Source organism: Dama dama, chromosome 27 (assembly GCF_033118175.1).
Source record: "Dama dama isolate Ldn47 chromosome 27, ASM3311817v1, whole genome shotgun sequence".
Lineage (NCBI taxonomy): Eukaryota > Metazoa > Chordata > Mammalia > Artiodactyla > Cervidae > Dama > Dama dama.
The window spans coordinates 44732332-44757148 of record NC_083707.1 but is presented as its reverse complement, the minus strand read 5'-3'; the positions used below and the strand labels follow the sequence as shown (position 1 = coordinate 44757148).

The 24817-nt window shown below is 44.7% G+C and overlaps 1 protein-coding gene across 2 annotated transcripts in view; it reads right to left on the bottom strand.

Annotated features, from left to right (window-relative positions):
* SETBP1 (SET binding protein 1) overlaps positions 1–24817 on the bottom strand; it is a 399670-nt gene that overhangs the window by 357952 nt on the left and 16901 nt on the right. For both annotated transcript variants that reach the window (XM_061131388.1, XM_061131389.1), the window contains exon 2: positions 20236–20883. In XM_061131388.1, coding sequence (XP_060987371.1) covers positions 20236–20718 — 483 coding nt within the window. In that variant the 5' untranslated portion in view covers positions 20719–20883. The remainder of the gene's footprint in view (positions 1–20235; positions 20884–24817) is intronic.

The window sequence follows — 24817 nt, the reverse complement described above, 5'->3', positions numbered from 1 at the left end:
AATATTCTCTCACATTCATGTTCTCTCTCTCCATCTCCGGCTCCCACCCCAAAGCATTAGGCAGTCTGACTGAATAGCACTCAAAATATTTTCTCATTTCCAGAAGAAAACAGGAATTTGCCACTTGTCTGCCTCCATTCTATTGCCTGTCAGCCTTCAGCAAATATTTCAATCCTGGGCCTCTGCGTGCTGCTAACCTTTCTCCTTTAACCTTTGGCCCTGCCCTTTTCAAATCTTTCAGGCTTTACCTTCTCATCTTTCCAGCTTAGACACTCCACTCCAGACGTGACTTCTCTACTATGTTCAACCAAAAGGAGATACGGCAACACCCCTAAAATAATCAGAGTCAAAAGAAAGCTCCTGTGATCTGCTTGCATGACCAAAAGATGATTAGACACATCAGCACATCATCATGGTGAACGGGACTCTTCCTGTAACTGGGCTCCCATTCTCACTGGCCTAAATGTGGCCTCCAAACCTTCAGAGCCTTATTTCTACTCTAGCCATTTCTAAATGCTAACTACCTCAAGAGGGCAGGTCGCTGAAATTAGAGGCTCAGGGGTAGCTGTCAGATGTACACAGAAGATGCAGGGCAGGTCCACCAGGGTACTGAGGATGCAGAGCTCCTGGTGAACTTTTCTTCACTTTTGGCCAAATCACATAACAATTCCTTTCCAAACCCCTGCCCCTCCATCTCCCAATCATTGCAACTCCAGCTAATCGCCACCCCCCGCCCCGCCCACCCCACATGCCATGTTGGGACCACTAGCAGTCACCATTTTCCCAAACTTGTGTGTGTCCACCAATATGTGAGCTGTGCTATTCTTAAGTATTTCTGCAAAACTGGGGGGAAGGTGAGGCATATTCAAGGACCCTTTTTTTTTTTTTTCTTGCAATGACCAGTCTGCTGTCTAATAGCACTCCTTTGAATGTAATTAATTGTGCTGTCTCTTGGTTCATTAGAAATGAGAACCCCAGGTCCCAGCCAGCATAATGCAGGGTAAATCATGTTTAAGTAACCACATAACTAGTGGGTCAGTTTTATGTTTTGTCTTGGCTGCAACCATTATTTAGCTGAGTACTCAAAAAGTGCCTGCCAGTGAGGCTTTCATGTCAGGCAAGTATTAAAAGACAAATGCTTTTTCTCTTCTCCACCTCCATTTCCAGTCTCTCTTTTCTGATGCTGCATGCACAGGGCAGCCAGGAAATAAAGGCTCCTTTATTTGATCCTCCTAGACCAGAGCCATGTAGGTTCAGGAGGATTCAAGAGAAAAGGACCAAACTGTACTAAGATGGGCCAAGCAAATAGGTAGGCAGACTCCCATGCAGTGGCAATGGAAGGCCACAGTAATCAAGTGTCCTGTCTCTTTTTTAGCACCCAACATTGTTTTTTCCAGACTGTCACTGGTTGGTCATGGGATCTTTGACAAATCATGAGACATTCTGATCTGGACTCTGTCCTCATCTGTAAAGGAAAGATTGCTCTGATGATCTTCAAGGTCTCTTTCAGCTTTAATTTTTTTTTATGTGTATCCATCAAGCAATGGGAAGCAGTTTGACCCACTCAGATAGATATGGAGAATGCCCCCTACAGTATAAAAAAGGATCTTCTGAAGAGATGAAAGCACCAACCTTTTTATAGCCCGAGTCTGCCCAGTATAAAGGAAAGTAAGAGGAAAAGAAGGAAAAAGCAGGATGTCCAGGATGTCCTTTTTTTTCAAAAGGGAAATTTAGGTGCAGTGTGGCAACATCACAGAGAGAATAAATTACTGCTGTGACTAGATATAAACACAGAAGAACTCAAACTTTTGTCCCAGATTTTTATCCTATTATATAAACTTTACCATAGGATGGCCTAATGATAAGCAAAACGAGCATTTCTGCCTTTTAATTTTTGTAGATTTGTGTTTGCCATTTTCCCTAGGATGCCAATCTGGAAATCCCAGAAGTCTAACACGATAGCCCTCCTGACCACACCCCCTACACAATCTTCAGTCTTCCACACTCCCTCAGGGGCAGACTTCAGTGGTCACTGGGTGATAATAACCAATCCTTCCATGCATGACATTCACAACTTTGTTCAGCCCATCCATGGAGCATGTGTTGTTCATCATGCCTCCCTTGTACTCCATGGAAGCTCCCTGAAGACAGGGGTAACGGAGGTCACGCAGCCTTTAGATCCATCCCTACAGCAACCAATACACCACTTGTCTCCAGTAGGCTCACGGGAAACACCTGTAGAATGAATGGAGGTGGAACAACAGTATCTTTGACATAGAACTATGTGGTCACACTAGAGGCACATACCTCTCTTAGCTTTTAACTAGGAGGCAAACTGCCCTAAATATGTTCTGCCTCTTTCAAAACACACACCACCAATTAAGAACTTGGAAGTTGAAGCGATGATGGGAGACTCAGAGGAGAAGTAAGGGACAGGAGCACAAAAAGGCTTGGAGGCATTGACGAGGAAGGCCCAAAAATAACATAGGAGCTCCCAGGATTCCCCTCCTAAGCCCAGAGCCCAGTCAAAGCATCCCCCCAGATATCTATTTCAACAACACACCAACATATACATACATGTCCACTCAGACATCCTCTCACCTACACATGTCCAGACACCATCCAGTTGGCAAACAAGTGACAGTATGCAAATTATCAGAAGCCAAGAAGATCTGCTTCGGTGCGAGGCTGAACAAACAAGGAACAATTTTGCAAGTGGCCACAGATGGCTTAGCTTCTCTCCTTACAATGGACACTAATGAGATTTGCCATAACTAATTCATTCTTTCACATCATTGCCCTAATTCATTCTTTCACACCTGCCCTCAAAAGGTGGGGGAAATTCCCCATCACGGCCATATGCATTTTGTTCCTTTCTAACACATGAAAAGTGCAACTTGTCCCTCCTCATTGTGTAGGGGCAGTTCACATTTAAAGAAGTTAAAAAAAGGTTTGAGAGGAGGTGAGGGGGGAAGCAAACATATGCTGGATTTTCTTTCCCATTTCGCCTGTTTGCGGAAGGGGTAGAAAAGCAGAGATTTACTGAGTCCTGTACTGAGCTGGAGGCATCCCAGGTGGTGCTAGCGGTAAAGAACCCACCTGCCAATACAGACGACTTTGAGAGACACAGGTTCAATCCCTGGGTCGGGAAGATCTCCTGGAGGAGGGCATGGCAATCCACTCCACTTCTTGCCTGGAGAATCCCCATAGACAGTGGAGCCTGGCAGGTTACAGTTCATAGGATCACAGAGAGTCAGACACAACTGAAGTGACTTAGCACACACGCACGTACTGAGCTAGAGAACTCAGTAGTAGCAGAGGAATGGGTGCAAAGCACAGCAGAAAACACAACAGTGAAACAGACAGTTGAAAATAAAACTCTATGGCAAAATGCTGGATTTGGAACTTTTGTAGACACCTCAAGCTCTTCTGGCACTCTCTCATCATCTTTTCATAAGTGTCCCTATGCGACCCCATGAACTGTAGCTCACCAGGCTCCTCTGTCCATGGGGATTCTCCAGGCAAGAACACTGGAGTGGGTTGCCATGCCCTCCATCAAGGGGATCTTCTCCACCCAGTGGGTTGCCATGCCTTCCTCTAGGGATCTTCCCAACCCAGGGATCGAACCAGGTCTCCCGCATTGCAGGCAGGTTCTTTACCATCTGAGGCACCAGGGAAGCACATGTCCCTAACACGCAGTCAATGGATTCTTAAGAAAACGACTGAACTTCTCTAAGTCACAGGAATCAAAATGTTAGAGGCCGCTCCTCTTCACCTGCTGAAGGCGCCTTAGTCCTCTTCGGTGTGACAGCAAAAACCAAGGGCACTTTCTCTCCTCACTGTGTGCTGCAGTGGGCCCCTGTTTCTTGTCCACTCTGGGCCTGCTTCCCTCCAATGCTGTTATATTTTGATTTCCTAAAGCAGCTCTGCACAGACTCCCCAGCTCTCTGCTCCCCAGTGTGGGGGTGGATGGTATCATAACTTTTTTGTCCCATTCAGGAAGAAGTCAGATCCCTCATCTGCTCTCCCAAGGTTTTCCTGCACTCTGGATATCCAGGTAAACCCTGCAAGTCAGCCCAATGGGTTCAAGGCATACAGTGAGCACCCTGCCCCCAGGACCATGGCTCAAAAATACCTGACCTGCTTTTCCCTCCTTTTGAACTGTGGTGTTGGAGAAGACTGTTGAGAGTCCTGTGGACTGCAAGGAGATCCAACCAGTCCATCCTAAAGGAGATCAGTCCTGAATATTCATTGGAAGGACTGATGTTAAAGCTGAAATTCCAATACTTTGGCCACCCAATGCGAAGAGCTGACTCATAGGAAAAGACCCTGATGCTGGGAAAGATTGAAGGCAGGAGGAGAAGGGGATGACAGAGGATGAGATGGTTGGATGGCATCACCAACTCAATGGACTTGAGTTTAAGTAAACTCCAGGAGTTGGTGATAGACAGGGAGGCATGGCATGCGGCAGTCCATGGGGTCACAAAGAGTCAGACATGACTGAACTGAACTGAACTATATCCTCTGCTTCCGTCAAGATCCATTCAAGTCTCCTCTGTTTCTCCATCCTTCTCTGAACTCTTCACACACCCCAACATCTGGCACAAGAATGACCATCCTGCTTGGACTCAACCTTCCTAACAAGAGGTGAAGATCAGAGCCTTCTCTGAATGCCAAACAAGTCCATATAAACTGGGAGGAATGACTCTGCATCCTTTTGCCTGCCCAGGTACCCACATGAGTTCCCTTCTTTTTCACTGTTAGTCATCACTCACATCAACTATCACAGAATATGTCCACTCTTTTCTCAAATAAATATGTAGTTTATACTCATAGGTGACTACTTCAAAACTACGCATGTTATTAAAGTAATAATTAGGTCAAGCCAAGCCCATTATTAATATGTCTCCTAGTTACATGAATCCATATTTTTATGGCAATTTACTGGAATATGAGAGTTGGAAAAGACTCCAGTATCTTCTGCTTCATTACCTTCATTTCAAGACAGGACTCCTAAGAACAGAGGCAGTGAGAAAACCCAGGTGGTTAGGGGCAGCGACTAATCTGCTTCTCGATTAGGGCTCTATTGCATCGTATACAATATCTACCTGCCCAGAGGCCAGATACACACACACATACATGCAGGTACACATAACACTGAATACTCTCTAACACACACACACCAAACCACACCACCTTCTTAGGGCTCCTCAGACAGAGCTCATCAGAGAAAACATGATAACAGAAGGATGTGCCTGTGCATCCTCTCTGATGTTCTCTAAGTTTCACTTTGATCATTTCCTAAATATATGTCTTCCTCTCTAGCTCCTTGCCTCCACTGTCTACAGGGTGAACCCCCACAACTGTGTTGTCTCTTTTGAGAAAGAGAAGCTCCGAGGACCAGCAACTGTCTCCGTGCACTTAACGAGATGAGCAGAAGCAGCCACTGATGCAGGGCAGTCAGGCCCCGAAGGCGTGGGTTCTGCCGCAGGCCTAATATCAGAAGCAAAGGTCAGCTGTCATTTAGGAATGAAGCCAGAAGGAAAGCCAGCATCCAGAAGTTCAGCACCTGCTCCTCCCAAGAGGTGGAGGGGGCACAGCTGGTCCAGCCCGCGGCAGCCCTTCTCAGGCCCACCTGCATGGCTGCCCCCAAGGGGATGTGAGCAGTGATTTCCACACTGGTAGAAAGCCATCAGTCCCTCGGGTGGAGCAGTAAGGACATCTGAGAGGTCCAGGACCAAAGGCCAAGCTCATCCAGGAGCACCCGCTTTCTCACCAGTCATTCCATCCTTCCCCTGCACTGGTTGCCTGGACTGAGGGAGCCTTGCAGAGGCAGCCCTTCCCCCAGCCCATAAGCATAAACAATTCCCCTGCCTGCCGCCCCCGCCCCCCACCATTTCTTTCAGCTGCTATCCTTCTCTCCCTCCCTTTCCAGGGGCCAGTTCTCACATGGCCTCCACTCGTGTACCTGATTTGCCCTGGTACACCACAGATTTCTACTTCCATTTTCTCCATTACTTTTTCTGGGTTCCTCTCCTTCTGCTAAAAGGCATGATGTGATTTTTTCACGCCTCTGGCCAACCTTGCTTTTCTCTCTTCTTCTTTCTATACTCAAACTCTCAAGGACACATACAACACAAAGGCAATGAAGAAAATACCTTTTATTACACGAGTGAATGAATGACTCAGAGAGGCAGAAGAAAGGAAGCCCTGTGAATGAACAGTTAGCATCAGCAGGGACACCGAGCGCTGCTCAGCTCAGCTCTGTGGCCCTTTGCTGGGGCCCCTTTCTCAAGTCTAGCAGAGCCCACGTTCTGAAGTCAACATTCTCCTTTCGCTATTTCCTCCTGGTCCTCCTGCTCTCAGACCTCTGAGAACTGAAGCCTCAGGTGAAACAGAGCTAGAAAGGGACCCTGGCTAACTCAAAGTAGTCAGGTGGCAGAGCTGAGTATAGGGACCATTCTTCTTGGCCCCAGGCCCACTGCCCCTGCATCCACTGTCTCCCAGCTTACGGACACCATCACTTAGAACCTCTCTCACCTAATCCAGTGCGTCCTCATGTCTTCTCTGGCTCTCTCTCTGAATTGATTCAGGCAAGATTTGTTTCTACTCATGGATTGTATTAGAAAGTGAAGGAGAGACCATTTAGTAAAAATAACTTCAGTTCATGTAGTAATGTTTTGAACAAGGACTTCATTGATATTTTCAAGTGCAAAGTTGACTTGATTGCTAAGTCAAGTCACTATATTTATTATAATTCACATTAACAGGAGCCTACAATGTATCTTAAGATACTAAAATAAATACAGACACACACGCACTATAAGTTATCTTGGAAAATTCTATCTCCTCAGGAGGAAGCAAAAGAGAAGCCCCCGGCCTCTCTCTCTTTCTGTTGTGTCTGTTTTATTTTATATTCCATTCTAGGCAGATCCGCCAGCCCCTCAGTGCTCTGGGTCATAATTCCAGCCTAACAGTGAAAAGAGAAAGGAGATGGTGTGTTAAAAAACAGCTTTATGGGGTTTCACCAATTTACAGAATTCATCATGTGTTCATTTCCCGATCTATCATCTCATTGTTACAAAGGAGCAAAACACATCCTTTAGTTTGTAAAGGGCTCTCACCCAGCAATGCCCACGAGTGAGGGCTGGGAGCGTATGTGGCAAGTGAGGGCTGGGGGTGCAAGGCCAGAGGCCGGCAGGGTGCTCTGTGCACAAAGTTGTGGGATCACTTGAGAAGTTATCTCAGAGGCCACTGACTCATCTCCAAAACCTGCTAAGAGGATTTTCCCTCATCTTGTAGAGGGTGCCAGAAAAAGACAACCAATGCACAAGGTTCAGGAACAGAAGAGCTTATAAAACTTTCAGGAGATTTGAACAAACAGTCCCTTTGAGTTCTCTGGGATCTAGCTAATCTGGTTCCAGTTTACAGAGAAACGGAAGCATTGAGAAGGCCCCTTGCCTGTGGGTCTTCAGGGAGCAGGGTTAGAAAGCAAGGATCTCAGGCCCCCACCTTAGGCTCAGTCCCGCTGAGACCCAAGTGAGGAGCTGCCTCAGGGCTTAGAGGGTAGACACACTGGAATCCCAGCTTCCCAATCCTAAGACCGAGGCAAGGCACTGGAGGTTTCTGTACCTCACTGCACACAGCTGCAAAATGGGGATAAAAACACCTCCCCGCCATGGTGGGAAGGAGTCAGTAGACAGTGTGTGTCAAGTGCTTGGCAAGGTTCCCAGCTCAACAACAAAATGGTGGCTTTCACGGCCAATGGCTTTCCCTGTGATTCAAGTTTTCCATCAAAGAATGACTCTCTTCTGCCTCTGATGCACAGTTCATATTCTTCAGCAGGAAATCAGGAAACATAAGAAGCTGGACATCAAAAGACCTTCAAGCGAACATCCAAGGACAACAAGCCCTAAGCTTAAGCAACCAGTAGGATCTTGTGTGACCTACAAAATGAGGTGGGAACAGGAAGAAAAACTGTTGCTAGTGATGGTTTTAATTTTTTTTTCTGTTTTGTTTTTTGTTTTTTCCACCCCCCGCGAAAAGATTAACATGCATGTTCTTAAACAAGGGGGTCCCCCATTTACAGCTGACAGCAGCAGCTGCAACCTCTGCCTCTCCTGCAGAATGGCAGGGAATCGAATCAAAAAGAAAAGCAAGTGGACAACCTTTCCTCCGGGAGCATGAAACACAATACCAGCCTCTCACCAAACCCAGCAGACCCCAGCTCTGATTGGAGGTTGCCTCGGAACAAAGGGAAATTGGTATTTAAAAAAAAAATCTTCTGAAAGCCAACTCAGCAGATGGTTTTTTCCTGGGCTCCATGAGAGGGGGGTGGGGTGGGGAGGTAGGGGGGAGGGGAAGGGTGCCGGGATAACACAACTGCCACCGGGATACAGATGACTGAGAAGTGACAAAGATGGGGAAAGAGGGCTGACCTCTTGCCCCAGAATTTCACAAAGGGCAATTACTCCATGTGGTGGTGACCTGGACTAGGCCACTGATCGTGTCCAACCTGCAGCTGCTGTTTATCATGGGCATGTCTGGGGCCTTTATCCAGTGCTGGGGTAGAGAGAAGCTAGGGATGGGGGCATATTGGAGGAAGCCTGGAAAAGTTTAATTAGAGACCACAGTTTGTTAATAATCTACTATAGGGCAGTTCTACAGAAAAGTCTTATATTTCCATTGCATTTTTAACATCTCAGAACCCTTTTACAACCATTCACTCAGATTAACTTCAAAGCAATGTGTAAGAAAGAGACACAGCATTAATGCCCTGCTAAATATGAGAAAAGGGAGATTCACTTGCTAAAGGCAGAAGAAGAAATCAAAACCAGAAACCCCAGCACAGGGTGGCCACCCTTCCCTCAAGTCTCAGGCCAGACAGGACGCAACAGAATCTTGTTTTGGAAGGGACCTTTGCCAAATCCCACATTTTCAGCCCAAACCAGGATATTTGAGAATATTTTTGTAAACAGCTCTAGATTAAGTCTCAGTGAGCCTATTATCCATCACCCCATGCTGCATGCACTGCCAGCCATCACTTCTTACCAGGTCTCACTGTGGCCATGTCCTGCTGAATATTCTCCATCAGGGAGGTGGCTATGAGTCCAAGAAAAGAGCTATGTGTCTCCCAGATGAAGCTACAACACCCAGGTTCACCCACAGCCTAGATAAAGGACATGCAGGAGGAGCAATTAGGTGGTCTGCATAAAACTCAATTATTCTCTCCTTGAGGAGGTAACAGCAGGACCAGCTAAAGTGCCCCATTCAATGATGGCTTCCTACTGACAGAAACCAGGAATCCGAGGGTCTGATGTAGATTTGAGTCTCCCCACTCCCTCTCCCTTGGTTGTAATCCTGGGAAACCCTGATTGAAAACCCTCAAAGTCCCTCCCTCAGTCTTTAAAACAGGGAGGACTAACAGCTACTTCACGGAACTATCCCAAGAACAATCCAGAAAGAGGTCACAGTTGGGTGATGCAAATCTTTCGTAAAGGTGCTGGGCAGATGAGACCATTGTCACCAATTTTCCATACTATGCACTATCTGAAACACTCATTCTGACAGTCTTGTACTCTCCTGGGTTTTTCCCTAAATGCTCTGAGATCAATTCCTCCAAATAAGAACTGTCTAAACCCTATGCAGCATTTATGCTGAATACACCATACAACTCTGTAGATTCATGCAGAATTTAGAAGCTTCAGCTCTGCTACAGTATATCTGGATGAGACCACAGAAAAGACAGCATGATGAAAGGTTTTAGATGTTTCTTAAAAACCAATGCAAAATACACAGGGCTGACTAGGCAGAACTTATTTTGATTAAAAAAAGAGTTTTTTCCCCATAGAACTACCTTCACTGGCACAGAGCTAACAAGAACTTCTTTAATACCCAGGCAGGGAAATAAAAGATGCAACTTCTGTCCTCAGAGAGCTTACCCAATAACTAAGAAGAAAATACCTTTGATGATGCACTTTTAAAACCTTTTTAGTTAGATCCAAAAAGGCCCACTATGTAATTGAGAAACCAGGTTCACAGATGGTGGAGAGCCATGTAGAGATGCCCCAGTAGGGCAACCACAAAAGAGGAACTCTTTTGTGAGAGGGCATCTACATTTCAAAGTGGCCCTATTTCTGTGTAGTCCACAGACTCTAACCAGACCATCTGAATAATATTTGACCTAGATGCTTGTCAAGAACTGTGCCCAAAGAAATGATAATAAGGATAATGCAAACACCTACATTTTGGACCACTGTATGTAGGATGTCTGGGCTTCCCTGGCAGCTCAGCTGGTAAAGAATCCTCCTGCAGGAGACCCAGGTTTGATTCCTGGGTCAGGGAGATCCCCTGGAGAAGGAATAGGCTACCCATTCCAGTATTCATGGGCTTCCCTGGTGATTCAGACTGTAAAGAATCTACTTGCAATGCTGGAGACCTGGGTGTGACCCCTGGATTGGGAAGATCCCCCTGGAAGAGGGCATGGCAACCCACTCCAGTATTCTTGCCTGGAGAATCCCCATGGACAGAGGAGCCTGGCTACAGTTTATGCGGTCACAAAGAGAGAGACATGAGTGAGCGACTAAGCACAGCACACGTAGGATGTAATGGTTTAGACCCTCAAAAAGAGCAGAAGGCAATTCTAAGTTGGAGTCTCCTTGACCTTGAGTTCAGTATACACCAACAATGATGAAGCTGCCAGAAAGCTGAAAGAGCCCAGGGACCTGTTAGTAGAGATACTACACTAAAAGCAAAGGAGGGCACAACCCCCTGCAGCCGGACCACCAGCTGGTATTGTCCTCTGCTCTGGGAGCCCTCCCCATTGAAGCCTTTTAGGAAGGACACAGACAAACTAGCATCCCTGGCACAGGAACCAAGGTGCCTTGGCATCCAAAAACCTTGGAATCCCAGAAACAGTTTCAGGAACTGGAAATAGTCATGTTTTAAAAGAATAATTTTACTGCAATGTCTAAGAAAGAGTTTTACTAAAACCAGAGCTGCCTCAAGAGGTTGCAGCGAGTCTCCTCCCTGAGGGCCATTGAGAAGCAGCCAAATAACTGTCCATGAGGAATTTTGGAAGGTGTCTTCTGTTTGTTTACAAAGGAAGTTGAAATGGAAACATTCAGAGGCTCTTCTGACTTTTAGTGAAGTCCGAGATGCTGGAAGTGTGACCCAGCTGTGGACCCATTCTTTCCTTTTGACCCATACCTTCTGTGGTTGGCCTTCACCTGTCTTCTGATCTGGTGTCAGGTTCTAGCCTGTGTCAGATTTAACTCCTGGTTCTCAGACCCTTTCTGGATCGCCTAATCATGGCTGCTTTCATGACCCAACAGCACCCACATCCCAGCATGATGCTGACCTGCCACTTAGTCAATGGGAGGAATCCAACGGAAGATTGATAAGTTCAGGAACCTGATGGTGCAAGAAAGAGCCACACACCCAGATAAATCCGTGTCCATCTCTTGCTTGCCTGAAAGGACAAAGATGGAGGAATCACAGATTCCCATTGTATGCAACAAATAGATCCCCTTTAGCTATACTCATGATCCATCATGAGAAGCAACTCCTTTAAGACAGTTCTCCAGGGATACAGTCTGTAGTGAACAATGTTGAAATCCCGTAATTGTTCAGTGCTGTGAATGTGTTTTCATTCACAGCACTGAACAAATGAATAACTGGCTTGGCATGAAAGGCTGCCCACGTTCCTGGGCACATTTATACCTGCAAATGATTACTTCTTATTGGAAGGCATGGTGGCCCACCATGAGGGACAGAACGGCGATCTGTTCATATCCCTTCAAGAATTCTGTATCCCCTCTTCTCCACTTCCACTGATCCTCCCCACTCTGAAACTGGCTGAAACTTGTGAAAGCCGAAGAAGACAAGGTGGGAAAAACCACAATAAACAAGGTCTAGGAAAAACCACTGAGGCAACCTGCATTTGATACTAATGATGATTATCAAATGGCTTCATGGGCCAGGTACCAAGGTGGGAACTACTTGGACTTTTCAGAGTCAACAAAGGCCTCCATTGTTTCCTCCGGTGAGGTCAGAGGCTGGTGGGAAGGCGAGAGAAGTGAGCCTGGGGATGGAGGGGCAGGCAGGAAAAAAAAACAAACCTAGGACTTCAGAGACAAAGACACACTGCAGGTACAGATGGAGGCCCCTGGCCTTCCTAGGGCAAGATTCAATGGAACACTATGGAAGCTAGGAAGGAGCCCTAGAAGTGATGTCATTGAAACCTGCCCTTAGTGCAGGGCTCTGACTGGCTGTTCATGTTCCAACACGCTCTGACAGCAGCCTCAGCTTGCACCAAGGGCTCTCGACGTCACCAGACAGCACATAATTCAGAATCCTCCATGCACTGGGTACAACTGCTAGTCCATGCGGGTGTTTGCATGCTGTGTAAGTCGGCACACCTCTTGGGAACCTTCAGCTCCACTGAGCTTCTGCCCTCCCCCCTGGCCGCCTCTCCCTTTGCCCACTGGTTCCTCTTGTGGGGGTTGCAAGGAGCAGAGCCTTAATGCTACCTTCCAAGTCAAGTCATCCTGAGAACCAAACAAGTTGAAACCACTTCCACAAAGTAGTCTGGTATGTGCAAATTATAATATGAATTTTTAGCTTACTGTGGATAAAAAATACCTCTACAACACAAGGCTTCATTGCCTCCTGGCTTTGATTTCTGCATGTAAGGCAGTCAGGAGCCGGAACCAATGCCTGCGGCCCAGGCTTCGAGAACCTCCCTGCCATATCCCCATGCGGTCTGCCTAGGCAGTCCTTAAGCAGCGACCTTCCAACCAAAGTGACTCATGTCTCAGGAACAAGGAAGGCAGGAGGGGACATCCTGGGATGTCCTGCATTTCAGCATTTTGAAGGTAGGATGTTTTTCACTTAAAGTTGCAGGAATCAGAAGAATCAAAGGATGGGGCAGAGAAGGGCAAAAAGGAATTATTTCTTCTGCCTTTTATTAAAAAGAAAAGAGGTAACTGAAGGTCAACTGGAAATGCAGATACGAGAGGACGTTTTGCATGTGTAGAATTGAAGATTGAGAAGGGGGGTGACTGTACAAACGCTGCGAGTGTGGCAGGGATGCAAGGAAACACCAACTGAACCCCATCTGGTCGTCCTTATGACACTACTTTGAAAGTTTCATTTTGAGTCATGCTTTGAGCTCAGCAGCAATCCTGGTTTGGCAGATAAGTGACCACAAAGATAAAACATTTTTGTCAAAGATAAAAGACCTTTGAATCGACTCTAAATAAATCCCCATACCAATTCTTAGCACCAAAAAAAAAAAAAAAATAGCATTAGAGGCATGTTTGATTAGTAGGTGCTTGTGCAAGCATCAGAAATAAGACACTGGTACTGCAACCCACCTATCACAATTCAACATAACCATGAGCAATATAAAAACAGGATCAGCCTAAAGAAGCATACGGCTTCTGAGACAGCCCACGCCTCTGAGCACCCAGCACAACTGCAAGGTGCTGTGTGGCTAGCCATGCTGGTAGTGAGGAGGGTCCTGTGGGTGAGCGGGAAGAGAAACATGCAGAACAGGAATTAAAGTGGTGCATACTGAGTGAGGTGCTGTGCTAAGCATACCAGGCACTTTCATCCCCACAAGACACCAGCAAGGAAGTGTTACTATGACCGCTGGTTTTCACACAGTTAGGTAACAGCTTCAAGGGGTTAAGAGGCTTGCTTAATGTTACAGGGACCAGCTTCTACTGCAGGTTCTCTGCAGAGAACCTGGTCTGGAATCAGGGCCGGCAATCTTCCTAACAGATCCCTTATTTCTTATCTGAACAGTTCAAGGAACGAATGACTCTCCATCAGAACAGAACACAGTTTTCCTACTTTTACTCTAACAGGTTCATCTTCAAAGGTATGGAGTTCACCGATGAAGGTTCCTTGTTGAACTCCAAAGTGAAACTAAGAACAGCGGAAAAGGGCCAGCTCGGTGCTGTGAACTCCCAGGGAACCCCTAACACAGGAGAAAAGTAAGAAGCACACAAGAAAGAAAGTAGGGAACCAACGTCCCCAGGATATCCTCATGGAATGCAAGCTTGATAAACCTCCCCACTTTTTAAGCTCAATTCTGACGTCTGTTCCCATGATTTTAGGCCTTTTGACACTGGGGCAAAAAGGAAACAATCCGATGACAGAACAGTGGGTCCCAAAGAGAGGTCAACAATTTTGTTTATAGTAGCTAGTTTTCTTAAAGAGGAAGACTTGCCTCATCTAACAGAATGACTCTTAAAGTTTCCAGTTTTTAGAAGAGAAATAAGGTTTCAGAAGTCAATAGCTGTTTTTTTGTTTTGTTTTGTTTTGTCTGTTTGTTTTTAACATGCCAAAAACTGAAATTCAGGAAAGTAAAGCATTCTTATTGAAGCTGTTATTAACAGAGGCAGAGATGGTGCCCAGGGCTCCTGTCCCCAAGTTCAGTGTCCTTCCCCAAACACCAACTCCAGATGTTAAATAGTACCTGCTCCTTGATACAATTACTTGGTGGGAAAGGTTTTTAGCTATAAAATAACTACAGAGGAATGTATCAGGAAACAAAATTTTCAGGTACTCTGATGAATAAAGAGGAACATACTGCTTAAAATAAAAAATCTATAGAGAGAAAATATAAAATTAAACAAGGCAAATTCAGCTTCTTATGAAGAAATGCTGGCCAGACCTACTCTCCCAGTCAGGTTGAGGGTGTTGTAGGGGAAGAAGTCCATACACGCTGGAGTTCAAAGCATCACAGTCACAAGCACTGAAAAAGGGAGGGCAAGCCTTCAGTCAAGCAATGCACCTCGAAGTGACCAGAGAAGGTGCTGGGCAAATGGTAGAGAGAGAGGGACACCTGAACCCTAAGGAGTGTGGAAGGCTCTCGTGGGTGCTCAGGACCACCCATCAGAGTGGAGGAGGAAGTGGTGCAGTACCAGAGGTCCAGCAGCCCGAGCCACCTTCCATCCCTGCCCAACACGCCCTCTAAACTGCTACCACCATAGCGAGTCAAGTGAGAAATGTGCTTCTCAGAAGCCTACAGGGAAAATGGAAAGCCCTGGTGCAGCCCTCCTAACTCACAAGTGGACCACTTTCGTGCCTCTCTGCCCTACATCACTCTCATTACGTTCCCTGGACCTGCAACCCTTCTTTTCTGCAGTTCAAAGCCTGCACAGCACTCCCATTATTTATAGAATTAAATGCAAACTCATTTACTAATTTGATATTCATCACTCTCCGCAATCTGATGCCAGACTTTGCTTCCCATCTGCATCACCTAAAACAGTCTTTTTCCTCTTCATACTTTGTGGGTTTGACACAAGTAGGGTGCTATTTGAAGGATGAGTAAATGAATTTGTAACCTATTAGACTTCCTAAGAGAGGGTTATGAGTACTTAGAAGAGAATACAGGGTCTTTCCACACATGTATGATGATGTTCTACATGGGATTACTGAGAAGGAATCTTGAACATCTTCCTAGGACCATGGCAGACTCTGAGGAATATGAGATGGCTAGAGAAAACCAGTTCTCCTGATGAAGCTGGGTGAAGGTGAACATTAAGTCCAAAGAAACAAAACAGAAGTTGCATTTTGGTCAAAAGCAAATAATAATCCATAAGCAGAATAAAGGAAAAATTAAGACTTTTTAACTCATGACACTTTGAAACACTTGGAATTGAAGACAATGTACCGGCTCATGATCTTGCCACCCTTAACGTGTAGGAAAGTAGGAGAGAAATGCCCTCAAGCTGTATCCTCACCTTCCAGCAGCCCTTTCCAGTGTGGACACTTGGGGCCTGGACTCCAGCATTGGCCAAACAGTCTAGAAGAACAGACTTCAAAGGCCTACCCTGCTCCTGCATAGGTGAAGCCACTGAGCCTCAATTTCCTCATCTGTAAATAAATATCTCTCATCTGACAGGACTGTTGTAAGGACTAATAGAGAATGCAAATACAGATGAAAGAGTTAGCTGAAGGTCTGCCATGTGGCTCAATGAATTGGAACTGTTACTATGACATGTACAATGTACATTTCCCATCTTTTAAAAAAATCTTCCATTGGGTTATATCATGTGGAAACTATCATCTCTATTTGGCAGATGAGGAAACTGGGGCTTCAGCAAGGTTATACTCCAGATCCAGAATCACAAAGCCAGTTGGTGTTGATAGCCATGCCACACTTCCAACCTTGGGTCACTGTACAGTCCTTGTCTCAGAACCCCCTCTCCCTCTCATGCCATTGAACCCGGTGAGTGTCATGACTCCCACAGAAAGTCCTCAGAAAGAGGAGAGCTGTTAAGCTCTGCCCAGCTAAGAGCCTCTTAAAAACCTGTCACTGCTAGAACATTTTAAGTTCACATGTTATACCTGAACTTGCTTCTAGAGATTCATTCTCAATATTCTCTATTGTTTTTATTGAGTGACCTAGGGGGAAAATAGAGGAAGCTTACATGATAATTCCACTTACCTGAGTCAATCTAAGATGTAACAACATGTCTGTGATAAAGAGCAAGATGCATTTATAGGATCCATCTGCAATCCGGGACCTGCCCAAAGAACAATTCTGACGCCCTGAAATTCTGAGTTCTCTTCTCAGTCACCACTCCTTACCAAATGCTGCTCTTACACATCACATAAATCAGTTCATCATAAATCCTCTACCATACAGCATCTCAAGTATCATCCTAAGTTTACTTGGAAGGGAGGTGATCCGTCCACTGGTTAGACAAGCCCACGCATCCTTGAGCCGCTGAAGTGGTATTTTCATGGGTCCCTCCTAACATCCTACTACTGACATGGCCATGGTACCTGAAAATCTGTAACAACTCTCCAGTTTGGAAAATTGGGTCTAGGTTTGAAATTCAGAATACAGCTCTTAAGGATACCACACACAGCAGCAGCAGAACATGTACAAACAGAAAAAGAAGAGAACTCGCTGTGATATGTAAGGAATGCCATAATTATCCTATAGAACTTTCCTTTTACCAAAAAAAAAAAAAAAAAAAACAAACAATGAAAAAGCAAATCATTTGCGATCCAATGTAAGCTGTCTTTGCCTAAGGCTGCCAAACAATGACTTGAACAAAACTGACTGGTCTGCAAAAGTAAAACAAACAACAACAACAACAAAGCACATGATGACTAACACTCATTTTCCCAGCCTCCGAGTTTGGAGGATAAATCTTTCAAAACAAAATGAGATAAAACCAAATCCCTGTAATCCTAAAACTCCCTGCCCTTCCCCTGAGTCAAGGGTCAACAAGTGTTTTCGGTAAGAACCAGACAGCAGATAGTTTAAGCTCTGAGGGCCATACACTCTCTGTCACAACTACTCAACTCTGCTGTCGAAGTGCAAAAGTAGCCGTAGCCAAAATATAAATAAATAGATGTGGCTCCATTCCAATGAAACTGCATTTAAGGACATTGAAATTTGAATTTCATATAATTTTCCCATGTTACAAAATATTATTCTCTTTTTTATTTTTTTCCAACCATTCTTTGCTTGCAAGCTGTACAAAAATAGGCAGGGGTCTGAATTTTGCCCACAGACTAGTTTGCCAACACTGCTCTAAGTCAGCATATATGATCAGATGACACCCAAGGAGGCATCTCCACTCAATCAAGGACCAGCTCAATAGAGCTGTTTTCTAAGTGCTTAGCAAAAGACCTGACTCCCAGGGATCACTCCATGTACACTTCTTCAATGAGCAACTTGCCTCAATAAAAGATCCAGAAGACTCGATTTTAGAGTAAGACACTGACCTAATGCTTACAAAATGCCATCCTCATCCTTTTCCCTGTCCCAAATTAATGATCATGTAGTTCCCATTCATACAAATAAATTCTACAAGCTCATTCCACTGAACTTTTCAGTACAAATGGTAGGCAAGGTTTCCACCTCTCTACCTTAGCTCCAGCTTTTACTTACTCCTTACTGACGAAACAACAAGAACTAAAAGAGTAATAAACTTACCATACTAATCAAATATAGATCAGAGAACTTCCTATCATCTATCAAATGATTAAGACCCAGTACTGATAACTTTATTGATTCATCTCTGGAAAGTATCAGCTCTAGACATAATGTAAAAAGGATAAAGAAATAAAATACGAAGCAATTTTCATAGATAGTCCCATTTCAGAGCCAGCATAAGACAGCATTATGCATTTAATTTCAGCCCTCCCCCTTTTCCTCTCCACCTCCAATTGCTCAGGCTTAGAAATGCATACTTAGTAGGTCACATATTCAAAGAAGCAATTTCATCTCTCTTTCCAATAAAGTACACAAAGGGCATCTAACTTTTTGGGTGAGAATCACCAACCTGAGAATTTCAGATATAAGAGTGGAGGTCCACTGCACATTTCAGCTTTGAAATCACCCCTGTGTCACAAATTCCAGAGTTTTATTCTGGGGCATTCCAACAGGCAGATGCCTATATTTGGGAACAGTCTTACGGCCTTAAGGAAGTAGTACTGATCAGGACAACTTACTCTTTCTAGGACTGTGAATTTTGGTTTGCACACCCTAAACTGTGGGCTGCTGCTCAAATTCTGGCGGTGATGGTGATGAAGGGAAAACAGTTCCCACAGTTTTCAAGACTGCTCTCCCCCACAAAAATCCAACAATACTCTTTGTGCTATCTCAGTGACCAAAGACAAAGATATTCATTTTCAAAGCTGAAAAGACTTCAACTCCAAAGCAAAATTTAACTTTCCAAGTGGAGCCTGCTTGGATTTCTTTGCATTTGCTTGCAAAAATCTCAAAAGTTTCCACGTACATATAGATAATCTTTGATTTTATATCAGAGAACCCAGAAACCATTGCAAAGTTGTAAACGGGGACAGGAGAAGTAAAAGTACTTATCTCCATGCTATGTAAAAACACACCAATTTCTAAAGATTTTTTTGTGTTCCAAATGTTAAAGAAGATGTCAACTGCCCTGGCTTGCCCAGGATTGAAGGGGGTCCTGGATACAGGACTTTCTGTTTGAAAACCAGGTTAGTCTGAGCAAACTAAAAGTGTTGGCCACCCAAAAAAGTCTTTTCTAGTCCAATTTTTTTTTTTTAACTGCAACAAATCAGCCGAAACACCTAGCATGAGGAAACGCACAGCCCAACACTAAAGAAACAATATGATTCTTAGCAGTTTATTGAAAATGACTACACCACAGCTCAAAAACCACTGGCAACAGAAAAACTAGATTATTTCTGGGCTATAACGGAGAAAGGTTCATTCATATGGGCCATTTTATCTTCCATCATGCCCAGAGTCCAAATATTAATAAATAAGATGTGAGAGAATTACAAAGACTCTGGTTAACATCTACAACCTAAAACTCCAGAACTCTTGTCAACAAGAGGACTCCTTTCAGAGGTGTTTACAAGACCCAGAGATTCTTGGAAAAAAAACTTTCTAGACTACGGCAGCCCTCTGCTATCACAGCTGAGTGCCACATCCGTCCAGGAAAGGAGGTCTCTGTAACCCTCTGCAACATAAAACAAATACAGTGAAACCTTAGATCCATACATTCAACCAAACTATATCATTAATCATCTAGAGGTCTGCTTTCCACACCCACATTGACTTTTATGAGGAAAATGACAATACACTGAGTTCATCCAACACTTCACCTGAGAAGTCTACAATGTGTTAGACAAAGCCTCAACAGTCCCCTGTCTCTTCCATTTCTCCAGCGCCAGCTTGAAAGCTCACCACTGGCTCCTGGGAGGATGATCTTTCAGCCGAGAAGAGCCTCAATTTACTATAAAGACTGGGCTTCCTCACTCAAGTAAGCAACTTGTCTATTTTAGAAAGATGTACAGAAATGACTAAAACCAAAAAGGTGTTATAACGGTGCTTGACTGTTCTGAATGACCAAAATTTTCAACTTCCTACTCTTCACTATGAGAACAGATGTAAATATTAAACCAAAAAAAAACAAGAAGCACCCTCAAAATTCTCTCACAGCTTAGCCAGATCAGACCCAGCCAATTGGCTGCTATGCAATAAATAGGAACTTCCAGGAATATAATTGTAGTTTTTTTTGTTTTGTTTTCAGTCGGTAGAAGCCATAATATTAAACTGGATACTATACCAAGACATAGGAGACATTTTCTGTAGGCCACAAGTGTTCCATCAAAGAAATGAGTAATTTATAAATAAGCAAGTAGCCCCTCAACAGTTGAGGATAAAATAGCAAAAACAAACCAAAAAACCTAGTCAACAGGGATCCCTACCTTCTTTTTGGAGTGGCTTCTTTCCTCCTCCTTTGTGGCTTTGCTATTTTTCCCAGCACGGGACACCTTCTGGTCCGACTGCTTGATGGTGATCTTGATCTCAGGGGGGCATATATAGTTCTCCAGATTCTTTGGGGGTTTCTTAGCCCGTTTTGTGGTCTGAATCTTCAGCTTCAGACTCCCCTCTGTGAAATTGGCCTCCTTGATAGAAAACTCCTGTTCTTCCAGGCCATCTCCTGCCACCCATTTCTCACTGTCTGCGTTGGAGTTGGAATCCACATCCCGCCCTGAGCCCAGTTCATCCTCCTCCTCTGGCTCCATGCGTTCTCCACCTGCTGGGATTCCCTTCCCAGTCTCCGGAGCAGACAGCAAAGGTTCTCCAGTACAGCTAGGAGTAGTCGAGGGCTTGGCTGAGGAGACTGGCAGGAATTCCGACTCACTCCCCCTCTGCCGGGAGCCACTTAAGACTTCCCTGGACTCCATGACAATCCTCCAGTTGCCAAGAGTTCTCAGGAGAGAGACAGGGAAAAGGGAAAGGTGAGAAGAGACGGCACCCAAAATTCCAAGGAGAAAGTGGTCCGGCTGCTGGGCTCAGAGCCCCAGGGAAGGAGACACCGTGAGGTTGTTCAGAAGAGATCAGATCTGCAACTGAGAAGCAGAGAGATAATTAGCCATGGCAGGCAGGAAAAAATGACCTCAAAGGTAACTCAAACTAAGTTCCAGAAGTCCCATCCTACTTATCTATGGCATTAGAAAAAAAATTTTAAAAATGATTTGAAAGAAACCAAACCAGAAAGTGCACATCCCCAAACTGTATTACATGGGAACAGAGGGGGAGACACATGCACAGACAGTCTTTCATTGAATTGTTACTAATTTTTATGGTTGTGGGTCCAAGAATAAAGAGAGATGAGTCCTCCAGTCCAGTAACAAGCTAGATGCTTCTTATACCAAAGCCACAGCTGGCTGAGTCACCATCAAAGCCAACCATGACAAAAGGAAGTCTAAGCGCTAATACTCAGGTCTGTGGAAACTGCATCTGGCTGGCTTGTTGCACAACTTCCCTCTCACATGTGAAGAACAGGCTGCAAAGCTGAACACAGTCCTGGGCTGCCTGGGCCAAGCTCTCCATCCCCTCAGAAGAAGAGCTTCTGGACTGTTCTTTCTTTATCATCTTGCATTGTGAATTATTTTAATCATGCACATGTCTTGCCTTTATTTCTTAAAACAAATGCAAAGCTGAGGTGAAGATTTGTAAAAGGAAAACAAAGAGTTCAGTAAGAAATTACTTCTAATGCTGTGATTAATGCAAAACAAATGCTAAATGTGTTTCTGACACAAAAGTTATTTAATCGCTATCTATCTTTTAGATAAAAATAACCACCCGAGACAGTTTTAATTCCCTTCCTAGCCCTTAAATAAAGTGGCATTATGTCTACATGACAACAAAAAAGAGAGGGGGAGAGAGGGAGCGTTTCACAGGCCTTTGGAAGTGTCAGGAATCCCTGCAGGATTTTTTTTATTCTCCCTTTCTCCTCACCAAGCTATCCTTCACCCTTATTCACTCCATGTCCCATTATTCCCAACTTTATACTCATCATTTTAAAGCTCAAAAGAAAGCCCAAATGCTCATTTTCAAGAGAAAACTTCAAGCCCTGGGGCTGTCCTGAACTTCAAGACATCATCTCCTTCTACCCCAGCTGTAGATAAGGTTACAACCAAGCCTTTACAAATGGCCACTCAGAAGACACTGAAGCATACTGTTAGCTTTGAGCCCATCATTTAAGGACTTGACCAGCAAATGTACCCACCAGAAATTTCCAGAAATGCCCACAAAGACACATTTAGAACAGCCAAGAACTGGAAATCGAGCAGGTACTTCCACCCTCAAGGATCAGTAGATTTTCAGCTGACGCCCCGTGAGGAAGCCAGCCAGCAAGGCAGCAGGGCTTCAACATGGACCCTGCTCCCCAGAGAAGCCCAGGAACATAATCAGCTCCTGAAAACTACTCAGCCCCGCCGGAAGACATGTTTACAATTGCTTCCACTTGGGGGAAAACCCAATGAATGCAGCACCTCTGCAAAGAAGCTGCTGTTTGGTGAGAGCATCCTCCCCAAAGCTGTCAACACTGAGCAGCAACCTGTGCCCCATGCTACAAAAGGGCCAAAGTCCCCACTGAGGAGCAGAGGAGGGCAGGTAGACCAGTTGACACTTGATGTTTTCTTTACTGGTGAGGTTCCTGTCTCATCTAGACTGATCCACCTACTTGCCCAACACCTTAGATAATTTTTAAAAAGTCATATTCATTGAGGCCTCTCTTATTGGTGTCAGATAACACACTGTTGTTGGAGGCATCAAGATGCCTGAGAACCTGTCCCTGCTGACCGCTACTGAGCAAAAGCCCAGTAGGTCTGTCTCATTTTGTGCATTAGGTTCATACAAATTGGCAGCCATGTTTCTTATGGCAGCAGTGTTCAGTGGTTTACTCCCTCTGACAGGGATCTCCAGTGTAGCATTTTAATATCCTGGTACCTACCTACAAAGCATATTTTGGTCAGAGCAAAAGCTGAGGCATATTCTCCATAAAAAGTTCCTAAACTAAATCTATTTGGACCTTTGAACCAGAGTAGGTCAACAGCTATTGCCAGTTCTGTGATGAGAGAAAAGAAGGTAAAATCTAAACTTTAGAGGAATAGATAGGAGTATGAGGTAGATGAATTATCAGTATTGAGAAAGCATCTTCCATTTAAACAATGATTCACTTCAGAGTTTCTTATATTTAGTAGTATAAATCAGTAGCTAATGAATATAGGACACAAAGTTCCAAAACTGAAAACTCAAATAGTAAGAGATCCACAAAAACTGAAAATTCAACTTTTTTTTTTTCAGTTCTAGTCAAGATCCTAAGAAATGATTAATATACAAGTTTTTTCATCAAGGAGGTTATACTCTTGAAGAGAGAGTTGAAAAACAAAGCAGAGAAGATTTTTACCTCCTATAACAAAGGGTAGAAACAAAGGGAAGAGAAAGGGTTTTCTACTTGGGCAAGGTCTCTGTCTACACAGAGAGAAAACTACATAGGAAGGCCTCAAGAGAGCATCTGACCTTGAGGGGCCTCAACAAGTAAAGTGGGAAGAGGCAAGACATGGAAGAGAGAAGGAACAGCATGAGGCAAGACCTGGGCAGGGGTGCACAGGGTTACGCTCAGGAAAAAGAAAGCTGAGGTTTGACTAGGAAGTGTGGTACAATTGGGAACTGGTGAGAGAAAAAAGGTGACAGCCAGATCACGGACATCCTTGACATCCTTGGATGGCATGCCGCTAATGAGCTGGATTTTAGCTTACAGACAATGGGAAGCCATTTAAGTAGGGGATGCCAGTAGGGAAGAGGTATTAGTAAAGCTATGCTTTAGAAAGATAAATTAAGAGAACCCGATATTAGAGACAGGGGGACCATAAAGAGGCGTGGCTGAAATTCGATTCTTGTTGCACAAGGACCAAACCAAGGCAGCATATTACATGATGAACACTAGAGATGAAACCATAATGCAGTTTCAAATAATCCCATCCAGGAACACATCAATTCCAAACTTTCCATATTTGTCTACCTTAAGAATTCAGTCCTAGAGCTCATTAGCCATCAAGCTGCATTCCCTATTCAAGTCAAACCAGTCTCCACAGTGGCATTACACACTCAGAGTTCTTTCCACCTTAATATTTTTATAGAATCTCTTCTTATATCCTCTCTCAACGATCCAGGCAATGCCTGGCATACAACTGGTGTTTTCCAAATGTTTGTTGTATGAAGGAATGAATGGACAAAGAAACAAGCAGATCCCATGCCTTCCCACATTTCAAGGTCATGCCCAAGTCTTCACTTCTCCATGACAACATATTGCAAACTCTGAACCACAGCACTCACTCCCTGGCCTGACTGAACACTGCTTGCAGCTGTAGAACTTGCCACTAAATACTAGCCATACATGGTCTCCTCATTGTTTCCAGGATACAAATCTTATTTTCCTTTCTTGATTGCAATTCAGGCTCAGGCTGAGGTCGATGATGGCTATACAACACTTACATTCGCTTCAGCACCCAGTGCAAGATGGGGCACAGGGAGGACTTCCTGAGGTTCTTTCTGAATGAAAATGAGTTAGCCCCTGACTGCTCATCAAAGTCCTGTGGTTCAAACGACTCCAACTGCAGATCCACCCAGGCAGGCGGCCCCTGCGCAGTTCACTGTCTATGCCCCCTCAGGGCCACATGCAAGAGAGACACTTTCAAAAGTAAAGAGCAAAGAAACATAAACCTTCTGTTTACTGCACCAGCACACAAAGCTGCCGTTCTCCTTTGCCTCCTCCCAGCACGGAGCTGCCACCCCAGATTCTCAGGGCCAGTTTTTTCATGCATCTGGGAGAAGACTGGGAGTCCTCCTGTGGCACCACCAGCCAACCTACCCCGTGAGCACACGCACACACTCACGCACACGCTCAGACGAAAGTGAAAACAAAAGCAAGGTGAAAACCGTTCGCCTTGTCACATTCCAGCAGCCAGGGGCTCCTCCAGAGTGGGCAGCACACAG